The sequence below is a fragment of the Cylas formicarius genome, unplaced genomic scaffold (assembly GCF_029955315.1).
Source record: "Cylas formicarius isolate icCylForm1 unplaced genomic scaffold, icCylForm1.1 PGA_scaffold_4__25_contigs__length_36172078, whole genome shotgun sequence".
Lineage (NCBI taxonomy): Eukaryota > Metazoa > Arthropoda > Insecta > Coleoptera > Brentidae > Cylas > Cylas formicarius.
This window is the reverse complement of record NW_026844334.1, coordinates 2,147,444-2,170,811: the sequence shown is the minus strand read 5'-3', so window position 1 is coordinate 2,170,811 and position 23,368 is coordinate 2,147,444. Positions and strand designations below refer to the sequence as shown.

The 23,368-nt window shown below is 37.9% G+C and overlaps 2 protein-coding genes across 2 annotated transcripts; both read right to left on the bottom strand.

Annotated features, from left to right (window-relative positions):
- Positions 1-265: 265 nt before the first annotated feature.
- On the bottom strand, positions 266-7,244 carry LOC132700632 (peptidyl-prolyl cis-trans isomerase). The gene is made up of 3 exons (XM_060668076.1): positions 7,038-7,244; positions 3,507-3,811; positions 266-844 (listed from the first exon to the last, which is right to left on the bottom strand). Exons 1-3 carry the CDS (start codon positions 7,239-7,241, stop codon positions 721-723), a joined length of 633 nt encoding a protein of 210 aa, XP_060524059.1. The 5' UTR covers positions 7,242-7,244; the 3' UTR covers positions 266-720.
- A 1,362-nt stretch (positions 7,245-8,606) lies between these two features.
- LOC132700521 (cell division cycle and apoptosis regulator protein 1-like) lies at positions 8,607-23,259 on the bottom strand. Its single transcript, XM_060667891.1, has 9 exons — positions 22,784-23,259; positions 20,057-20,576; positions 19,781-20,006; positions 17,110-17,405; positions 15,787-16,042; positions 15,379-15,501; positions 11,624-12,395; positions 9,018-9,253; positions 8,607-8,958 (listed from the first exon to the last, which is right to left on the bottom strand). Exons 1-9 carry the CDS (start codon positions 23,127-23,129, stop codon positions 8,656-8,658), a joined length of 3,078 nt encoding a protein of 1,025 aa, XP_060523874.1. The 5' UTR covers positions 23,130-23,259; the 3' UTR covers positions 8,607-8,655.
- Between the last annotated feature and the right edge of the window lie 109 nt (positions 23,260-23,368).

Here is a 23,368-nt window from a genome sequence, read left to right as displayed (position 1 = left end):
CCCAAACCGTCTAGTCTCGGGTTTCCTAAAATCAAGTGCTGGGAAATTTGATTGAAATCTAAAAACGCAATTTGAGACAATAATGCGAGGAGACCCTTTTTACGTAACATTCTCATCATTTGCTTTTGAATTGAAAATTTATTGACACATGTAATGCATTCTCAACAACAAAATACATAATTTCAGAGCAAAAAAGTATTTTTTTATGCTTGGGATGATATACATCACCTGACAGCTACACGGGTGGGACCAATAAAACGCCGGCGATTTTCGAAATCATTTTTAATGCTTCCACTCAGATTTTGACGTATAAACTGTTACGGTAAATGCGAAGAGATTTTTGTTGTTGTTGTTGTTGTTGTTCCGGCTAACGCTAGAAGGCTGGACGCCCGGGAAGGAATTGTTTGACGATTAAAAATTTATTTAAAAAAAAAATTACTCGACCACAGAATACGATACACCGACATCTAAAGGTGGAATGGTTGGTTACGTTGAACAAGTAAAGTATGTACCTCGCGAAATTAAGGAAAAATAACGACGATAAAAGGTGTACCCTATCGAGTCTCCTTATATAATGTGTGTCTCGACTCCTACACGACTCGAAAGAAAATCATTTAGTTACGTAATAATTATTAAATTTAATGAGTGTTACTTGGTTAAAAAAAAAACGCGCGACAGTCAAAATGTCGAGAACCGTATCATTTTCTTTATGTAGGAAGATTAATTTAATTGACCGCAGTCCGCCACGGTAATCTTCTTCGAGGTTTTACCCGACTGGGATCCCAGGGCTTCGATCTTTTTCACGATGTCCATCCCTTCGACGACTGCCCCGAACACGACGTGCCTGCGCATTGAAAAACATTCGTCGTTATCATTCTATTTTATGCTTTGCAACGTTTTCTTCTAAATTTGAGGAGAGGTTTTGCAAAAAAAATATTTACAGGGAGGGGGGGGGGGGCGTTTTCTATTTGAATAGGATATTATATAGGGTTAGTCAGATTTTAAATAAAATACACGACTTGCTACAGAAAATTGGCCATAACTTAACTACCAATTTTTGTAATAACAGTTATACGTATACAGTCGAAACTCTACATAGCGAAATTGAAGGGACTGCTTTTGTTTTTCGTTATAATACGCATAAGCGCTCTGTAATATTTAATTTTATATAAATAGTTAAGAACTACACTTAATGTACAAAAAAAAATTCTCTAGCAGCTTAACTAAATATAAGCCTTGTTGAATGGTTGGTGGTGGTCCCAGATCAACTTCTTCGTCTTCTTCTTCCTCTTGGCGCTTTTCCTCACCCTTTCTTGCTTGTTGTAATGTGACTTCCTCTGTCAAGTCTGCTGTTGTAGGCAAATCCTGATTTATCACCATAAAAACTTGCAACTCCCCACTTGTAAACGTAATCTAAGTTATCTAAGAGAAGCAATATTTTCCTCGCCTTTAATTCTACATCCCATTTCCGTACCTCCTCTTCAAAAATTTGTGATGTCATCGATGCAGACTTGTTTGCCGGCAAATGCTTAATGTTCTTAAAACATTGTGGGTTAGTTAATTTTCCAATGACGACTAGCTTTCTGTTTTCTCTCCCACTCGTATTGGCAGCTACTAATACTGTTATACGTTCTTTAGAAAGTTTTCCACCCACACACTTTTCGCTTCGAAATTTAAGCGTCGTTTTGTAAAAAATACCAGTTTCGTCAGCAAGGTACTTTTCTGCTGCCACGTCTTCTTCAGCCAATGGTTAGTGACGTTTCTGTCGACATCGCGGGCTTCGCCATAATTATCTGTCCATAATTTATACCGTGTCTCTGAACTTCCCCAACCATCCTTCCGAAGCCTTTAAATCAACAATGACAAGTTGTTCAGCAAACTTTCTGCTTATAGTTTTACGATAGGTCCAGAGAGTGGTACATTTTTAAGACGTTGCCGTTGGAACCACTGCAACATTGCTCCATCCAAATCTTCAAATTTTGGCTTTCTTAGTTTTTTACTAGAACTGCCTGCCGCTTCAGAATGAATTTTTTTTCTTTGCACTTCCAAATCGTGGATACAGTCGACGGTGTAAGTCCGTATCGACGTTCCACGCCACTTTTCTTTTCTCCCCGTTCTATCTCCCGAATTAAAGCAACTTTATCATCTAGAGATAAAATTTAGTTTTGATGGTCATGCCAATGTAGAAAAAACCCATTTTTCTAAAGGCCTGTTTTTTTCGTAAAAAAAGTTCATTGCAAAGTCAAGCGAATAATTAGAATTTTTAAAAATACATACGTGGGGTCAAACACTTTTTTGTTTAACTTTTTTCCGTCAGTATCTTACTTATTGACATCAGGTATAGGAGCATATTCAATGGACCACCCTGTACGTTGATACAGTGGTTCAATTTGCAGAAAGTAGATGGACAATTTTGTTTAAATTTAAGAAAATTGTGTGTTAGACTATGTTCATTGGAGAGTTATCTTTCTTTCTTTTCATTGTCATAATTTGGAATAAAAAATAAATCCACCTATTTATTTGCAACACCCGATGAATAGATTTCCGGTGACATATGCATATACAGACGACTGTTTGGAAACACTGTTTTTTTTTTATTAAGACTTATTTTTACTGGCCTCTTAGACTATTTTAGACTATGTTCATTGAGTAATGTTTTATTTTTGTTTTTTTTATTGTCATAATTCGGAATAAAAAAAAAAAGATTATACGTGGTAATACATTGCCAGTAAGCAAGTATGAATATGTAGAAGACTGTTTGGACGCAATGTTTTTTTTTTCATTAAGACTTATTATTTTTATGGGTCTTTACTATACTTTAGACTATATTCATTGGGCAATGCTCATTTTTTGTTTTTTTTTATTGTCATAATTTGGATAAAAAAAAATAGGTGATGAATACATTTCCAGTAAACACTGTTTTTTTTTTCCATTAAGATTTATTTTTATTACTTTTTTAGACTACTTTAGACTATATTCATTGGGTAATGCATTTTATTTTGTTTTTTTATTGTCACAATGTGGAATAAAAAAAATATGTACGTGATAAATACATTGCCAGTAAGTATCCATATGCAGATGACTGAAAACTGTTTTTTTTTCATTAACATTTATTTTTATTAGCCATTTATACTACTTTAGACTATGGTCATTGAAGAGAATTTAACACAAAAAATAAATCCACCTATTTATTTGCAACACCTGATGAACACATTGCTCGTAAAATATGCATATACGTACGACTGGTCGGAAACACTGTTTTTATTTATTAAGACTTATTTTTACCGGCCTTAGTGACGAATACATTGCCAGTGAGGAAGTATGCATATACAAATGACGAGTTCGAAATGCTGTAGTTTTTGTCATCAGCCTTTTAAATTACTTTAGACTATGTTCATTGGACAATGTGGTTTCTTAAGGCACCGAAATTGAATAGGTTATCTATCGCGCGCATGGTGTCGCCGTTTTGCTTCAAGTTTGACAAAAAATTGGACACTTTTAAATACCTGTTGTCCAGCCAGGACGTCTTGACGGTAGTGATAAAGAACTGGGACCCGTTGGTGTCCGGTCCAGCGTTCGCCATGGACATGATCCCGGGTCCTGTATGCTTCAGCGTGAAGTTCTCGTCGGCGAACTTGCTACCGTAGATCGACTTGCCCCCGGTACCGTTATGGTTGGTAAAGTCTCCGCCTTGACACATGAAGCTGGGAATGACGCGATGGAAGGTGGATCCCTTGTAGCCGAAACCCTTTTCGCCCGTACAAAGGGCGCGGAAGTTCTCCGCGGTCTTGGGCACGACATCGGATCGAAGCTGAAGAAAATCGAGTTTTCACAGTTAAATTTTGGCCACCGACGACGCCAAAGTCAAAGTGAAAATTGACATTTCTCACTAAAATGCGCATTAACCCATTTTGACCCAGTAAATATTTATTACAGTGAAACAAAAGATGAACATGCAACAATTAGCATGTTCTTTAGTATTAGTTTGTGCTTCGCGCAGGGAACGTTACAGTTCGTAATATATGGTATTTTCGAGGTACTTGACTCAAAAGGAATTAGAGGCGGCTATGGAGGAGAACGTGATGGACTTTTAAAAACTGATAAAACAATTACTCAAAGAAATCTTGCACCTGCCATAGATGGAGTGCGTTATGATAATCAAGGTCACCTCATGATTGTTCATGCTAATAAAGCCCGAAGGAGATTGTAGAATCTGCCACAGCCACACAATTTACGTCTGTAATAAGTGTAATGTGCATTTACATACATCATGTTTTGTAAAATATCACCAAAAAACCGGGTGTTACCAGTGGTGCACTCACGCACCATAAAATGTTATGCGTTTTTTTGTATCAAATCAGGTTCTATTTGGAAAACAATCTACTTTTAGTTGTTTTCTGTCGAATTTGAACTTCCTTTTGTATATTTGTATGAATTATATGTTACATTTTATGTGCCCCAAAACATTTAATGTATTTTCCCAGTGGGTCGTTTACGCACCAGTATTTTTTTGAATGTTTCGATTTTTTTTTCTTTTTTGACACGTAATGTATTCTTAAGTGTAACAAAATAAATAATTTCAGAGCAAAAAAGTATTTTTTTTATGCTTGGGATAATATGGGTTAACACATTTCGAATAAGTATTGTACAAGGTGTCCCATTATAAATTAGCAAATGGATAACTTTGTGAATATTGAAATTTGAAGGAGGATTCTGCAATCAAACATATCAAATAAAAATTATCTGTCACGTCAATTGATTTCAAATATACATGAATTGTTGGGGTTATTTTTGACAGATTTGGAAATATCGCGCAGTTTATCTAAAATTGGATGTAAGGAAGTCAATAGCCATTGCTTCGAAAATCAAATTATATTTATACATATTACATTTTTTAATAATATAACCAAAATCAGGCTACTGCTCGCACAAAAAATATAAACTTATAAATAAGTAGGTAGGTAGGCGGTTTCGTCAAAAGTAAAAGAAGGCAAAGAAACAAGAGTCAAGCATGTCAAATATCTTTTGTGAAATAAATTTAAAATACTAAAGACGATATTTTGGTAAAACGTTTTTTTTGATAATACGTAAGTATTATATGGTATATATAGTTTGAACTGAGGTGGCTTTTACATGATGAAAATCCATTTATCAAAATAAATAAGAACTAAAAAGTTCAGATTTTCACGAAATTATATATTTTCTTTCACATGACAATTGTTTCGAGAACATCTTCAGAGAAAAAAAACAGTAAACCAGGTTGTGTTGCATAGAGACTTGTCAAATTTTGAAGAATATTATTCTCTGAATAGATTGTTAACCCTGAGAAATATCACTGTATTTTATTTAATAAAAAATTCCCACAATAGCAAATTTAAATTGAGAATGAGCTTTTGCTTTGAAGCCTTTAAGTACAAGAAGTAAATAAGTGGATCTCAGAAAGAAAATGAAAATTGATCGGTCGAAACCATGCGATGGGCAGCGAAAAATCTAGATAGAGATTGTTCAAATCCACATCATCCAAAACATTTATTCTGCGCTTAATATTTCAAATACTTATACTTTTTTAGCTTTTGATACTGAGTCTCGAAATTCATTAAACGGTGGTGAGGAAATGCCTATTTCACATATTATCCACTTTGTCGGCAATCATTTTTGATAGATATTTTACATTAATATTTTATAATTTCATTTATAAGTTTTTTGGCTTTATTTTTGTTATCGAGCAGTGCTTCAATCATCAATTGTTCTCTAATTGTGGGAATTGCATGTAATATCTTATAAAAATAATTAAAAAAAGTGTAATAAGTAATATTATTTATTACAAAAAAAATACGCATATATTAGGAACACATGACGTCAAAATTTTACTTTATATATGGCAGGTATTTGACAATAACTATACAGTTTGTGTCCAGATGGGCTGGTAAATGTATTACGATCTCACAAACTATTAAGAGATAGAAAAGCGTTAAAATGTTCTTGGCACTTTAAATGAGAAATTATGGTGTAAGAAACACACAGAACATGGACTTTTGGCGGGATTTTATTGGGAAATAAAAAAAAAACACGTTTTTTCCAATCCAAAATAAAAAATCCAGGTCTAAATCTATCTCCAATAGTTTTCCAAATCGCAATATATTCAACACCAAATCTCTACACACTATATGCCTACAAAAACTTGCAAATATAATCACACAAATCGTATTTTTTATCCACTCTTGTGGTTTGGCCTACAGTTTCAATACTAAGGCTTAGATCATAAGCAAGGTTAAGTTCTTATTCAAGTTCCGACGCGACGTGCCGACTAAAGACGGATGTCGGTGATTACCGCATGCAATTGCAATGGGGAACCAAATTCACGAAGACCCTAAACAACCTGATAAACAATTATTGTCAACTCAGTAACGCCAACGTTAACGATGAGTCACCCAAAAAAAAAACGAGAATTCGGTTAACGACGAGGGAAAGAAAACGCCAAGGAACGCGTATTAATTATTCAAAAGCTCGGCGAATTAAACACGCGTTCGAGATCGAGTCGTTTTTTATTTACGGCCGGCCACTTCCGTGAATTATTCGAACGGATTCAATTAGAACCCGTGAAAAATCAATTAGAACCTTCCTTTTACCAGAATGTTCGATTCTCGATAAACTCGTTTTACGCTCATCTCGATGATGACCTTTGAACTAACATTTCTAGGACGAAAATTTTCCACACAACGCGGTTCCGATACACAAATATCGTCCGCGTCATTATCTCGCAAGAACAAACGGTAATTTATCAACCCGGATACTCCTAAGACGCGGAATGACGAATCAAAATTCTCAAAGGCCGTGCCGTTTGTCTCAGAGACAAATGGCGATCGATTATAAAAGATACCACACCGAAAACGGTCCGGCAAATATCCTACGCAACCGATAACACGAACCCGATCAAAATCCAATCCCGAAATGGTTCCTAACGGAACGTGGTGTGTATACAAGCACACCGCACGCCGAGGCAAAAAACACGAAAACTCGGTTAAATATCAACTCACCTCAATCACGATGCGACCGAGGGGCACATTGTCCGCACTCATGTCGAAAAAAACTCTCGGCAAACCCATTTTCGAGCAGAAACTTCGCAAACTCGAGATGGCGACAAAACCTATTCTCGCGGAACTTGCAGTTGCACACCTACCGGCGAATGCGCTATGAGCCGACGCGTTGACGAACGCACGAGGAAAGACGAAGGCGGCCATGTTTCGCCGGAAGTACGGCGCTAGTCAAACGCGCTTCCGAATTTCAAATATTTGCGGTTTCGAATTAGTCCGTATTGTTATTTTCGGATTCCGCTGGTTTTTTTTTACGATTTTATGTAAATACGGACAACGGAGGTTTTGACGGTTATGGTAAAAAAAATTACGCAGTTCTGTCTTTAGAGAAATGCCGTTTTGGTAGAAACTTTGCCCGCTTTTTAACTGAGGACGTTCGGTTCTAGAAAATTATTGCCAGTGCTGCCAATGGCGGAGTAGCAATAATTCGTAAACAAAGAAAAAGAAAATTAAACTAATCAAAACTAGATACTTTTTTTAATATGCACATGGCAGGATCTGGTACCTTGTATTTTAGTGACTTTTAATTTATTACTTGAACAATTAGAGAACCACTAGGTCTATCTGTTAGGAAAATTTTAAATCGGCGGAAAAATAGGTAAAATGTCGATAATGCAGTGTTCTTTAGCGAGAGAACAAGAAGCCCTGTGATTTTTAGATCGTCATTTCAATGAGGGCCGACGTATCTTGGAATGCGTATCTAGTAAATAGGATAAAAATTTTTGAGATCGTTTAATTGGGTCAACTTTTGAGCGGTTTTGTTTGGACCTTTTGCGAAATGCAAGCACCTAAGTGAATGATCCTGGTAGTCGTGGCAATAGAAGCAAAGAACCACGTAAGGAAGTGTCATTTTCCCGATGTTTTCACTGAAATTGAATACAAATATGGCGTGAAAAACAATGATGATGACGGCTTCGAAGTTTTTGTCCCACATATCTCTTAGATAATATGGTGGCCCTACTGATGCACCTCGGGCGGCAATTTTATTTTTGTAGAGGAGGTAATGATTTTCCGCGCATGCCTCTACTCAATTGCAATTTGCGATACTGCCATTAAAATGCCGCATGCAGTCTGTCAGTCGCCATGTCGGTTGTCAAATGCGGCAAGGTCATTTTGGTAAAAACCAAATTTTAAATCTCGCGCATGCGTTTATTGACTGGACCATATCTAAAACTTTTTCGTAGTTTTTATCGTCGTTCGCAAGTTTCCCGTGCAGGTGGGGCGTCGGTCGTTTGTGCTCGCGAGTTCCATGTCGCATACGAAAATTCTTTCAAAATTTCACCAAATTTGGTGGATATGTGTTTTGGTTTAACGTGTGGTTTTTCCGCCGAATCAAATGCCAAGAAAGTGCTACGTAACTAAAACTAACCTACCAGCGAAAACTTTTGCAAATTAAAAGTGTAGTAAACAACTCTTAATCACTTTGCGAAGTGTGTTATTATTTCGTTTTTAATTATTGTTATTACTTTTCAAGAGAGGACGAGGGTCAAAGAAATAAGCCAGATTGTGCCGAGTAGGCAAATTTATTCAAACTCAAAGGGCACTCCAAATTTATCGCAAATTATTTCGACTCCTCTCTCTTCGCGTCGTCGTCCTCTTTCCTGTCCTCTTCCTTTCTCGCCGTTTTCCCGTCTTCCGTCTCTTTCTTCGCAGTCTCCCTATCGCCCGGCTCCTTCTTCACGTCCTTTTCCCACCTTGATTTCTCCTTGTCGCTCTCCCTCGGCTCTCTGTCCCTCTCCTTCTTAGCGTCGTCTCGCTCGCGATCCCTCCTCTCTTTCTCCTCCTTGTGAGAGACCGTCTTCAGGACCGGATCGATCTTATCCCGGATATCGATCAGGGTCGTCTGGAACAATTTCGAGTGGGCCTGCGAGGGAAAAAAAGAAATAGACGTAGCCCCCGCCCCCGCCCTTCCCGAGCGCTTACGTTGGCTCTTCCCAGGGAATCCTCGGCCGTCCTCAGTTTCTCTTTGTACTCCTTCAGCTCCGAGTGCGCGTGTTTGACGGCCGAGCTCGACTTCGAGTATCTCTCTGTCAGTCGCGCGTTTTCGCTCTTCAGGTCGACCATGCGGGCCTCGGTCTCTAGCCTAGCAGCTTCGCTCCTCTCTAGCTGCGTGAGCAGCTTCTCTACGTCGACCACGGCGCCACCGTACGTCACCAGGCCTGAAACGGGAGCCTTAGGCTAAGAACATAGTGGCGCGACGAGGATAGCGTCGAGCAAGCCTCGAAGTGCCAAAACATAGTAGCCGAATACCTGCATAATATATTACTTTCATTTGTTAAAATAAATAAGAACTAAAAGTGCAGATTTTCACGAAATTATATATTACGACATGACAATTGATTCGACAACACCGTGTCTTTATGTAATATTTGATTTTTTTATTTTGATGATTGATTGATTTGATTTTATTATGATAAAGACACGGTGTTGTCGAAACAATTGTCATGTCATAATATATAATTTCGTGAATATCTGAACTTTTAGTTCTTATTTATTTTGATAAATGGATTTTCATCAAGTAAAAGCCACCTCAGTTCAACTTTCATTCATTTATTGTGAAGTTAAAATATTATCAGCGGTAAAACTTCAAGACAGTAGTGCCGCTAAAATTTGGTATCTTCGTAATCAACAAAGAACAAGAAATTGTGGTGTATACGAAATTTTTAAAATTCGAAGAGAGTGTGGAGAATTTCATACTCTTTTCGAAAAGTTGCGGCAACACCCCAGAAGATTTTACGGATATGTCGGAATGGAAGTAGCCACTTTTGATTATATTTTAAGCCTGATAAATGATCAGTTAATAGAGAACCGGACCAATTTCAATCTGCTTGTCTTTGCGATAACGCTAGCTCTGGTTGCTTTGGTGTAGAATCACCCGATGTATTGGGTGAGTATCTTCTGAATAAACAAAATTACAAACTAATTATTGTATTTACATCCGTAGCAACATTTTACTATTAAAAAAGGCTACGTCTTCGTCGTTAATTTCCTCGCATTTTTCAATTTTCTTTTTTCGATGTCCAACAGCCCGAAATGGTCATTCGTTTGCATTTCGTTTGCCACTTCATTTCCATTCACTTGTTGTTTATATAATATTGGTGTCAGATAGCAATTATAAAATTTTTATTTATTTCTGAATGCTGAATTGTTTATATATGTTTTTACCACACAATAAACAATTTTTTTCTCCTATTTTTAATAATAACAAAATTATTCACAAATGATCAAAAATTAACCATGACACAAAATTTTCAAATAAGTAAAAGTTAATTGAGAAAAGATCAGAGAGAAAAGAAACAAATATTATTAGTTTAAATATGACGCAAAAAAAAAAACAAAAAAAATATGTCACTGGCATATCACTAAACTGCATAGCAGTTTGTGCGTGGTTTTCAAGTAACTAAATTTAATGGTAATAAATAAAAGAAACTAAAACAGATTCGTGCCTCCCTAATACAGAAACGGTACCAAACAATTCATTCTAAATATTATTTTTTAATATTTATAAAAAGCAAAAATGCCGTCGATTGAACTGAGGTGGCTTTTACTTGATGAAAATCCATTTATCAAAATAAATAAGAACTAAAATTTCAGATTTTCACGAAATTTCGTGAAAATCTGAACTTTTAATTCTTATTTATTTTGAAAAATTCAACCACCACTTAAAATACAGTTAAGTCTTTAAAAGCATAAATTTTATGTTAGTAATTTTTCCCAGCTATGATTAAAAGTATGAAAGTGATTTATTTTTCAAATATAAAAAAAAATTAAAAAAAAAACATGTTGGCATACTTTTATTAGAGAAATAGTAAAAAAACGGTTATAATCGTTATTTAACGAAAATTTTTAAATAAGTGAAAGTTAATTGAGAAAAGATCAGAGAGAAAAGAAAAAAATATTATTACTTCAAATATGACGCAAACAAAAAAAACACAAAAAAATATCACTGGCATATCGCTAAACTACATAGTAGTTTGTGCGTGGTTTTCAAGTAACTAAATTTAATGGCAATAAATAAATAAAACTAAAACAGTTCGGGCCTCTCCAATACAGAAACGGTACCAAACAATTCATTCTAAATATTATGTTTAATATTTATAAAAAGCAAAAATGCCATCACCACTTAGTAATTTTTGCCAGCTATGATTAAAATTACAAGTGATTTATTTTTCAAATATATAAAAAAAAACATGTCGGCATACTTTTATTAGAGAAGTATTTCATTTCGGTTCAAGAAAACGAAAACGAAATTTTTCGTTTTTGTTCTAATAGGAAACGAACAAAATACCATTAAATGAAATGAAATGGCCCGAGGAAAGGAGTATGGGCCTATCGTAATAATTGAGTAACCTGATTATCGCAAAAATGAACTATGAAATTAAAAAAAAAGGTAATTTAATTGTGATCGGAATTTTTCGTTTTATTTGACAATGCCTTACGATTTTAATTGTTTTTAAATAATTTCATTTTTCCGAACGGGTTCCCTATTCCGCAACGCCGCGTATCACTTTGCCCCTCCCCCGGCTCACCTGCGTCTTGGGCGACGGTGGCGCCGCCACCGTCGCGATCTCGAAACACGGGCAGCAGTCTCTTGTTGCCGATCGTCGTCTCGTCCGTTTCGGACGTCGGTTCCTGAGGCTCCGCCTCCTCGTCCTCGCGCGGCCTATCGGTCAGCTTGCGGTAGTGAAGCGAGTCCCTCGCGATCACTTTCCCGATCAGTTTCTTCACTTGGGCGCGCGACATGCGCAGCCCGAGCGTGTAGATCAGCTCCTCGACGTCCTTGTCGAATATATAACCGCAATGGGTCTGATCGAAATAGACGAACGACAACAGAAGCCGCTTGTCGCGGGTGTACAACTTCTGCGACCTCTGCTGTTCCTTTTTCTTCTTGTCGTCCGCGTCGTCCTCGTTGCCGCTATCGTCGGAATGTCGCCTCTTGTTGTCCCCGTCCTCCGACTTTTGATCTTTCGCGTCTTCGTCTTTTTTCTTGTCGTCGCCCCGTTTCCTTCTTTTCTCCTCCTCTTTCGGCTTGTCGGGCAAGTCGTTGAGCGCGCGTACGATATTGAATCCGAAATCTCGCATCAGCATCTCGTTGAAGAGCTCGGCGAAGAGCGACACTTCGAACGAGTGCTCCTTGGTGTCTTCGGGACGGTAATCGAGCAGCAGAGACAACGACATGACGGTACAGTCGAATTTGCCCGACTTGGCGGTCTTAGACGGGTGGACGAGGAGGTGGGGCGTGTCGGGGAGGGCGTGGCGTTTCTCCAGCAGCGCCCTCTCCTTCTCGTCGAGCCGCTTCGGCTGGAAATCGGGCCCTTCGTTAATTTTAAGAGGGAAAGTTGAGTGAAGAATGAGGAGATTAGGGATTGGTGCAAGGGGGCGGGCACACAAGGCTTTTTTTTTAATCTGACACACAATAAACTAACATTTTCGCCCTATTAGTTTACTCTGTGTAATGTCTAAAATATTGGACAGGGTTATATATGATCAATTTAATAATCATGTTGCCGATTCGAATATTTTGCCTGCCTCCCAATCTGGGTTTAGGCCCGGGCACGGTACGACCACAGCACTGCTTAATGTCACTGATGACCTCTTTAGTCTTCGATTTAACCGACACCGCTATTGCTTTTATGAAAAGTTACTTGGAAGGTCGCCGGCAGGTGTCTCTGCCAATTATAAGGCGAGGTCCGCAGATGATATGGAAATATACTTATCATTCTCGGTCAAAGACGTAGCTTTGTCTTACAATGGCATAAAAGAGGATCTTAAAGTGGATTCGGATTCTCAGTGGTTGAATTTGTCTGAAAGATACATGTTCCCAAGCCTAGTACGGCTGCGTTTCAGAGCTCTTTCACATATAACTTACAATTCGCTTCCACTGTATTACTTGTTCGTCCACTTCTACATTTAAAAAGAAATTAAAAGAGCCGGTAAGATTACGAAAATGCTGAGGCGCTTATTTTTTTTATATTTGTTTTTTTTTGCTTATTGTATTTGAATATTGTACTTGCTTTTTTCCAGTATCTATTTTTTTTATCCCCGCTTTGATTTGTTTAAAATTGTCAAATTGTGAATCTTGGGTGGACTTAAGGGACTTATTTATATTTGTTAGTTTTTTTTTCTTGTTAAATTCTCAATATATTACTACATTGTAGCGGTGGTTAGGTGAAGTAGCGCTGCTAGACCTCGCCACCTGTTCAACTCTATCGTAGTATATTATTTTTGTTCTACTTTAATAAAGGCTATTTATTATTATTATTAATAACTAGTTGCTAGTTACCTGTAGAAAGTACTTATCACCAATAGATCATTCGAACCATTCCAAAAATATTCGGGTTCAAATATCGAAGAATTTAAAGAAAAATAACTTTTTGCTCTGAATTATTATTATTATTATTGTTATCACCACCAGAAGCCGGAATATTTTTTTTCCATAGCTCGCTACATAACCTCTTTCGCGGTTGGTAATTACAATATAAATAAAATAAATAATATAAAACCACCAACGGGAGCAGCATAAAAACAAATGAATGAATAACAGAATTACCAATTTTTGAAAATTAAATCCCGAAACAAAAAAAAAATTATAAAATGGGTGAAAAAAAAATTGAGAAATATGCAATTATGATCCCCACTGGTGACTAAAGCAAAATTATAAAATAAAGTATATATCATTAGAAATTTAATTACGAAGAAATATATCATAAAAATTATCAAAATAAGCTCAAATTTTATGAATGTTGTGAAAACTCGTTAATTCAATGAATAAATTGAAAATATTTATTAAAACATTAAGATTAGCATTAGGATTCCAATGCAAATATCTTCAAAATGGTGCGAGTAATCGATAAACCACCGGAGACGTTTTTTTAAAGCATTAATTTTTCGATAGGAATAAATGAAAATATTTCACGATAATTATTTTTCATCCAATAAAAAAATTTACAACAAAAAGTTACTTTTCTTTAAATTCTTCAATAGTCGACCGCAAATATCTTTGAAATGGTTCGATTTATCAAAAAGGTATAAGAGACCATTTTTGCAGAGCGTTTAATTTCCTATAAAAATTTTCAAATAAATTGACTTAATAGTCGATTGGTATTAAGATATGATTGTTTATATAGGAGACTCAATCGAAAATGCAAAACTCCCATAAGCGTTCATACGTGGTAGGTACTTCCTAGAGCTAACTAGCAACTAGTTTTTGTGTGTCACATAAAAAAAATGTTTTTTCTTACCCACCTTAGGGCACACTATTAAGAATGAACGAGGACCGGTTGGGAGGAGACGTAGCAAAGATTCAAGATTAAGATTCATAACAACATCCCTTTAGGAACGAGTCACTCAAGAAAGAAGTTGAAGGACCTTCTAGATTAAACAGGTCCTAGACCTATTAATAACAATAATAAGAAGAAGCATTAACCTAACTTTGAAGAATGGTTCCTTGCTTAGTTTAAAGACAAAAAGTTCGGTGATACCATAAAAACATCACTGAAAAGAATCGTGGGTAACACAGGTTGGACAGAATTAAGAATGAAGATGAGGGAATGGTGCAAAGTTCACGGTCGAAAGTGGACGTTCACACGATTAAGAATGAATGAAGACCGGTTGGAGAGGAAGATTCAAGACAACGTCCTTCAAAGAAATAGAAGTCGCGGTCTGACCAAGAAAGACGATGAAGGATGCTCTAAAAAAAGCAGATCCGAGTCTAATCTTATTAATAAGTGTGTAGCTTAAAAATTGGTTGAACTGAAGAGGCTTTTACTTAAATGAAAATTATTTATCAAAATAAATAAGAACTAAAAGTTCAGAAATATCGTGAAAATCTGAACTTTTAGAGAGAGAGAGAGAGAGAGAGAGAGAGAGAGAGAGAGAGAGAGAGAGAGAGAGAGAGAGAGAGAGAGAGAGAGAGAGAGAGAGAGAGGAGAGAGAGAGAGAGAGAGAGAGGAGAGAGAGAGAGAGAGAGAGAGAGAGAGAGAGAGAGGGAGAGAGAGAGAGAGAGAGAGAGAGAGAGAGAGAGAGAGAGAGAGAGAAAAGGGTCACTAATCCGGACGATCTTGTACCTCCAACCTCCTCGCCTTTGCTTTAGTGTAAAGGAATCAAATCTAAAGGGCAGACTGGAAATTTTTCGGCAGAAAACAGATACTAAGTGCCACGAGCGATGATATAGAGAAAAATTGGGCGAGAAACGGAACGAGAGAATGATTTTGTTCCTTGACCCAACCCTTAAGAGGGACGGACCTAGACGAAAGGAAAGGGTCGCAGTAGTCAGCCTCCGTACCTCCGACTTCCTCTCATCATCCGCGACGTCCATTTCGTCGTCGACCGGCGTTTCCTTGTCGACGTCCGTTAACTTCGCACCTCTGACGTCGGACGGCCCCGTCTGGTCCACGCCCTCTTCCTCCTAAACACACGAGAGACGCCTCAAAGCGCGTAATACGTAAATCTATCGCAACGCACGCAACCACACACGTCCGATTCGCTCTCGCTCGATGATAATAATAAGAATAATGAAAAAAAAAAAAAAGAGAAAAACAAACAAACAACGAACCACACCCACACTCGTCGGCGTGAGGTCGGCGGTAGGGGGGGGCCCACTAAATCCGATCGCCCCCAGCTAGAAGAACGATACCTAACCTATCGCGCGCGATTTTTGTACACAGAAGTAGTATGAATAAATTTGGTGTGCCTTGTCTGCGTCCGCAGTCGCGACGCCGCCGCCGCCGTCGTCGCCGCCTACGTCGCGTCTCTCGCCGCCGTGGTCCTTCGAAATACGCTCCGCCCTTTTTCGGTACGCCTGCTGCAGGCCTTCCCACTCGAGGCGGGTCGGCAGACAGCTCCACACGTCCGGCAAATAAACAACGGTCGTTTCGACGCGTGGCGCCACCTGTTTGCCCTTGTGCGTCGACTCGTTCCGCCGATAATAGAGCTCGACGAACCGGTACCTAGGGGTGGGAGAGAATATACATCGGGTTGAAAATGGCGCGCGGACGACCGGGAAGAGGTTCCGCGCCCCGCGTCTCTTTCTCTCTTCCGCTCTCTCCGTCTATCCGCCATCTTTAAGCTGAAGAGCAAGGTTTGAGAAAGTCAAGTTTTTTTTGTTTTTCGTTTTCAAGCAGCATATCCTACAAACGTCGGGCCCCGCGCTTAACTTTTTCAAAACTCATCTCGCGACGGGGGGTGGACCTGGACCGTGGTACGCTCGCATTTATACAGGGTGTTATCGAAATGACGTCGTATAAATTAACGGACGAATCGGCCTGGTATTCGAAAAAATAGCACGAAATGAACAAAAAATTGATTAAAGGTTCTTATGTTCCTGTCTGCGCGCAAAAAGTAAGTGGAGTGACCAAATTTGACATAACCTCCTAATACCGTACTGCTTCCTTGTTGTAGCAGCAGTTGACAATTATTATATTCCTGATGTGACATTTACGGAATCCTGACTGGTCTGCTACTATCCTTTCTTGAACTTTTGAAAGTGTAGGAAGGACGATGATAGGCCTACAGTGGAAAGGTTGATTAGGATTTGAAGTCTTAGGAGCATAACAAAATCACATCAAGTGGCAGGCATCAGGGAATTCACTCGACTAGAGGCATTTGTTCATGATAAACGAGAGTTAGGTTTCGAAATTGAAAAGCCATATTTAACCTCCAAACACCAGTGCCGAATTGCCAACACCACAGAAAATATGTCTTTTACGCAGTTTATTATTTGATACTGTTAGACATAACCTAAAAATATCGTACTATTTCCATGTTGCAGCAGCTGTTAACAATTTATTATCCCCCTGCTGTGACATTTACGGAATCCAGACCGATCTGCTACTATTCTTTCTAGAACTCTTTGAAGAAGTTAAGGAAGAGTAAATTTCCACGAGTTCAGGATCCACCCCCCCCCCACCCCCCTCAAATTAACACGAAGCGGGCAATAAGTTCCGTTGCCGATCAGAAATCCTGCACTATGTTAAAAAAATAAGAAAATACGCTTTCATTCGGCATAGCCACTCACCACTGGGTACACCCCGAGAGATCGATCCCAGTGAGAGCCTTGCAGGTCCGGATCGCGGTCTTTATCAACACCGACGGATCCGTTTGAGGGTTTTCTCCGTCCAACGAGGGACTCCAAGGTCCACCTATGGTCATCGTCTCGCTTTTGCCGCGAAGCCCCACCAAAAAACTAATCAGCCTCGATGGATGAATGAAGTCCCGGTCCTCGCTTTCCCTTTCCCGCTTGTCCCGGTCCTCGGCCATGCCGCAACACTTTTGATAGAGTTCCTCGAGTCCTGGCACGCTCAGTAACATCACCTTGGAAAAAAAACGTAACTGCCTACACCCGAAGCTTGGGAACCACCCCTTTCTAGTATTGAGAGTTCAAGAAGCTTTGGAACTTCCTTAAAAAGTTGTTAGAAGAAATATCAGGGGATTGTTCTAAAATCTATAGATATTGCATTGTTTCTTGTGAAAACTTGGAAATTGATGGGTATAGGTTCATAAGTACACGGCTGTTCACATAGTGATTCAGAATATTTTTGAAGAGATTCAGTTGGTTATTAATACATTGTTGGATCGCCCGGATATTTCAGGTTCAAAAATTCCATAGAACCTTTTAATACCAGACTTCAAGGTGGATTGAATATCAATTTAATGGTCCCCACTCATTACTCTGATTGTTACTGTGATTCCAACAAGTATTAATAACAAAACGTCTACTTTTATCGACTAGAAAATTTTGTTTGCGTTACATTTGATTTTGGATCAGATATCTCGTATAATGTTTTTGTATATTGTATTACTAATATACAATATACAAAAATATGTGTCATGTCATGACATAATTTTAATTACTAGCCCTCTGTATCTCTTTGAAGGAATCACATGCTGAACTGATTTCCACACTTTGAATCTTCCATATTGAGGTTTTATTTCGCCTCTTCCATATCGCAAAGCGTTATTTGAAAGGTCGTTTTCTTACTGTGTCCACAAATGCTATAACGCCGTTCCCAAACTTGGAGAAACTGATACCCACATCTTTTAGAAAAAAAATTAAGTGTTTTCCTTATAATGAATCTAATATTCAAAGTATAGTTCTGTTAATAACATATTCTAGAATAGTAGATTATGCAGCTACTACATTAGGGACTGAACTTTGATCTTTTTTTTTAATTGTTTTCCAGTTGCTTTTTTGGCGTTATGCTAAGAAGTGCAAAAAAAAACTATTTGCTTTAAGTAAAGTTATGAAAAGACTAGGAGTTAGATTGTGATGAATCTAAGCAGCGAAGCTTGGCGGCGCTCGGCATACGAAATAGGAGAGAATTTTAAGAGTTATTGGCAAATAAAGGAGTGGTTCTAAATTGTCGAGGTACTACATTAAATGGGATTCTTGCCGCGAAGTCCACACAATTAAAAGAATATCAGTAACTACTCTTCACTCCTCGATACTCAACGTGTTTATGTATTTTTTTTTATTTACGTATGTATTCATACTTTGTGTTGGGCTATTAAGTTAAGATTTTTTTTTGTACGGGATGCATTTCAAAAATTTTCTCAGTAAACTTTTGCGTACATTATACCATATGATGATGATTATGACATATAATGATATAACACAGCATTTTTCAATATTCAACCTTTATTTGTTAAGTTAAGTTTTTCTTTGCAAGAAAAGCATTTCTGCAATTTTCTTCGTAGACTATCAATTATATTTTTTTATAGGTTATACCAAATGACAGCAAAATTTATTATATAACACTGCACATGCATGCAGTTTTCGATGTTTATACAGCAACTATTATTTAGGTTAAGATTTTCTTTGTAAGAGAGGCATTTAAAAAATTTTCTCTGCAAACTTTCAGTTCTAATTTTGCATACTTTATACCTAGGGCTGCAAATGACAGCAGCCCCATTGAAAAACTTTACTTGTCTATTAATAAAACTTAGCATTTGATATATTGACTGAAATATTAGCCTCTTGTCCAATATCACTCCAAGATCCTTCATTTTGCAGTAAACTATATAACGCAGCATTTTTCGATGCTTATACAGAGACTATTATTTATTAGGTTAAGATTTTCTTCGTAAGAGAGGCATTTAAAAAATTTTCTCTGTAAACTTTCAATTCTGTTGAAAAAAATTACTTGTCTATTAATAAAACTTAGCATTTGAAATATTGACTGAAATGTTAGCCTCTTGTCCAATATCACTCCAAGATCCTTCATTTTGTAGTAAACTATATAACGCAGCATTTTTCGATGTTTATACAGAGACTATTATTTATGAGGTTAAGATTTTCTTCGTAAGAGAGGCATTTAAAAAATTTTCTCTGTAAACTTTCAATTCTAATTTTGCATACTTTATACCTAGGGCTGCAAATGACAGCAGCCCCATTGAAAAACTTTACTTGTCTATTAATAAAACTTAGCATTTGAAATATTGACTGAAATATTAGCCTCTTGTCCAATATCACTCCAAGATCCTTCATTTAATAAAGCCTAGCATTTGCAATATAAACTCTATTTATAAAGAAACGATTTTTTATTAAGATGTTCTAGCATTTGAAATATTGAAATGTGAAATAAGGAATGTTGAAATGTTAGCCTCTTGTTCAATATTATTCCGAGATCCCTCATGTTCTAATAAGCGCAGCACACAGGTAAAGGAAATAAATAAATTTAGAAGCCCACCTTCGCGGAGAAGGCGTAATCGGCGTCGGAAGGTTCCCAAACGGCCTCGTTCTCGCCGGGAGGCTCCACCTCTTTGCTCATGACGTGGAACGAGCACGGTTTGTTCAACGCGAACGGTTTGCCCGGCGGGAAAGCGTCCACCCACCGGATCCTGGTCGTGAAGAAGTCCGAAGGGATGTACAGGTTACCGTAGCGTCGCTTCACCTCCAAAACGTCAGCTTCCGGTCTGAAACCACCAGCTTTAACCACTACTAGGAGCCGAACGGTAGATCCTACAAATCCAACGCCGTCTTGGGGATCTGCACCATATATCTGGGCACCATCCTCTGCCGTCTCCTGGATTTCGGCGACCTGGACCTACGTCTCACAGGAGACGATTTCCTCTCCTCCTTTTCCCGTTCGCGCATGCGCTCCTCCCGTCTCCTCTTCCTATCGGCCTCGTCCTCTTCCCGTTCCCTATCGCGCGATCTATCCCTGCCTCTGCCTCCTACGGAGGCTTTCGGCCTGTTGTTCCTCGCGAATCGGTCGTTACCGTTCGAGGTGTCCTCGAAAATGTTCTGTTTGACGGCCGGTAGAGACTGGGATGCGGAAATACCGACCAGGACTTGCACCCGGGAGGCGTTCCATTTAAACGGCATCGACGAGTTGAAAGAGGCCTCGACCAGTACTTTGTCGCCCACCATGGGATTCGAGCCTTTGACGCAAGCGTTCCACGGGAAAAACACCTCGCCGTCTATGAAGCCGAAATTGTCGTGGACCTGCGTCACCACCCCAGTGAAAACCCTCTGTTTAGTCCCTAAAACAAGCGACATCGTCTACGTCAAAGGGTATACGATAAAATGCCGGACATGGGGCTAAATATTTTTGCGGGAAAAGTAAAACCAAACCGGTATGGTACATATGGTAAACCAAAAAGTATTTTATCATACTGTTTACAATGTTTGTGGGGAGAGGGGCTAAAGGAAAAGCATAAACATGGTCTCTTCCATGTTCTTTTAGCCTAGTGTTGATTCTCCAATGTATTTTTTGCCTCATATGCATGGAATTGATTTCATGCATAGGCTCAAATCACATGAAAGAGACGATATCTATATAGAAATCTATAAGCAATCAAACAATCTTATTCCCGACTCAGGTGTTTACCTGTTACGAATATGGGAATCAGTCCTTCCCTTAGCTCCGCCCCCCCCCCTCAAACCTTACATTGAGGAAAGGTCAGTCAGTTCTCTTTATTTTGGCCAAAATTTGAGCCTTTTATTGTCCCAGCTGCGACAGGTTTTGGAAAGTTATCATTCTTTTTAATCTAACTCGATTTTCGTTAACTTTTTTAACTCAAAATGTTTGGAATCATTATAAATAGATCTAATCATTAAGAAAAACGAAACTTAGTGCCGCCAAGTACGAAACTAATTAGCAAAATTTGCGGTTTTGAAAAATCCAATTTTGAACTATATGATGCACCCCTGTTTTTTAGAGAACTTTTGAGTAATATTATGTTACTATTGTGTACCATCTTTCCTAACATTATTCTGTTTAAAATCCAAATCATCGCTCCCTTTCAAAAACAAATGTCAAGTCTCCCTTGAAAACTGTTTTTTTTGAAAACAAAAATGTATTTTCTCACTTTTACAAAATTAATGATTTTTTGGCAAAATTTTGTACGTACACTTGAAAATCGCATGTTTCGAATGTTTACCTACAGGGTTAGTCAAAAGTCGCAAAGCAAAATTAACTGTTTTTAAAAAGATAAAATGTACCTAAACTTTAGTTTTCTTTATTGCCCTAGCTGCGGTAGGTTTTTCGAAAAATTTTTAATCTAACTCGTTAACATTCATTAACAGAGAATTTTTGGCAACACTTTATTTAAAATGTTTCAAATCTTTATATAAGTATACATATACGGTGTCAGGAAATAACGATCAACTAACATGAAAAATAAGAAAATTTTTTCATATAACGTGAGTCAGAAAATGCATAACTTTCAGAGTACCGGGTGTCAAACTTTAAGAAAATTGTATTTTTTTAAAAACATCTGATATTGGGCTGCTTTTTCCCATTCGTTTTTGAAATTAGGCAACTAAAAATGCCATTTTTTTTGTCACTTTAATTTTTTTCGTACCTAGTTTTTGAGAAAATTTAATTTATTACGTGTCCCTAACTGGCAAGAATTAAATTATTCGAACGTTGTTTCCGACCACTGTGTATATAAAAAAGTTTTGCCATTTCAATTATAATGAGCAGAAATATTAAATAATTTTCAAATAAGCACTCTACGGAACTTGAAAAGTCATACCAAATATGAGATAAAAAAATTCCAGCTCGATTTTTTCAAATATCTCTCGCATCCTGTATGACAGATGAAAACTTTTCTTTTTATATTGTTAAAAATTAAAGCAACATTGTATAGATACTATTCAATTATCAGATTTATATTTACTGTTATTACTGTGTTTCTTCATAAAATGTTAAATGTTTATTCTTCGTGGTCAAATAAATGTTTAAGTTACACAGGGTGCCCACAAATAACATTGGAATAAAATTTAAGGAGTAATGAAAAAAGATTTTTTTTTTTCAAAAATGCAAAGTTTTGGTTTGTAAGGGTTACCGATTAGCAATAAATTGCTTTTTTTTTCAGAAAATGAAGATGCACAAAGAATGAGACAGACAAAAAAGTTTAGTTTTTAGTTGCTTAATTTAGAAAAAATATAGAAAAGTCAGTGGCGCATATTTTGTTGAGCCGCCACACAATACACAAGAAACAATACTACGAAATTTCAACAAAATCGGTCAGGGGATATTTAAAATACTAAAAACCCATTTTTGTGTTATTGTGTTTCACTTATGCATGCTTTTTGTCACCTCAGATTTTCAAATATGGAATACTATTTCTGTATATCTCCATCCGCCTTTTTTTTTCAACACCATTCTTTACCATCCCATCAATTTTCGTGTGTAGTTTCAAAAAACAATGAAAGTTTCGTTCCACTTTGTGGATGCGCCAACCTTGGTTCGGTGCGTTTTGCATTTGCGGGTTCATCGGAGGTGCTTGGAAAGCCGTGGGGTTCAGCGCTCTAGGATTTGGATACGAAACGGCGCCGACGTGCTGGAACAACGGGCTCGAGGCGATCTGCGCCGCGTTGATCTGGTTATTCGCCATTTGTTGCAGCCCGAGGCTCAGGTTCGGTTGTTGCAACCCCATCGCGCTTTGAAACACTTGCTGCTGCTGAAACGGCACCATGCCGGCCGCGTTAACCGCACCGATCGCCCCCTGGTTCATCAGCGGCTTCGTGGGGGTACCCATCGCGTGCTGTTTGCCCCATATCGGGTTCTTGTTATTGAAGTTGCTCATCGCTCGATCGGCGAGTGCCGTTTCGAGTAAAAACTAAGTTTGCGTATTTAGAGTTTATTTTCTTGAGCCGCGCATCGCCGCGCGAGCGTTTATTCGATAACAAAAATGTTCGCCATGTTGCCCTGCATAATTCACCACGGATCACAGGTTTCGGATTTGGGTTAGTTTCGACGCGGATCGGACGCGCGTTTCTTTCACCGCGCAAATTGTAAATGCATATGTGCTAATAATATTTTCAA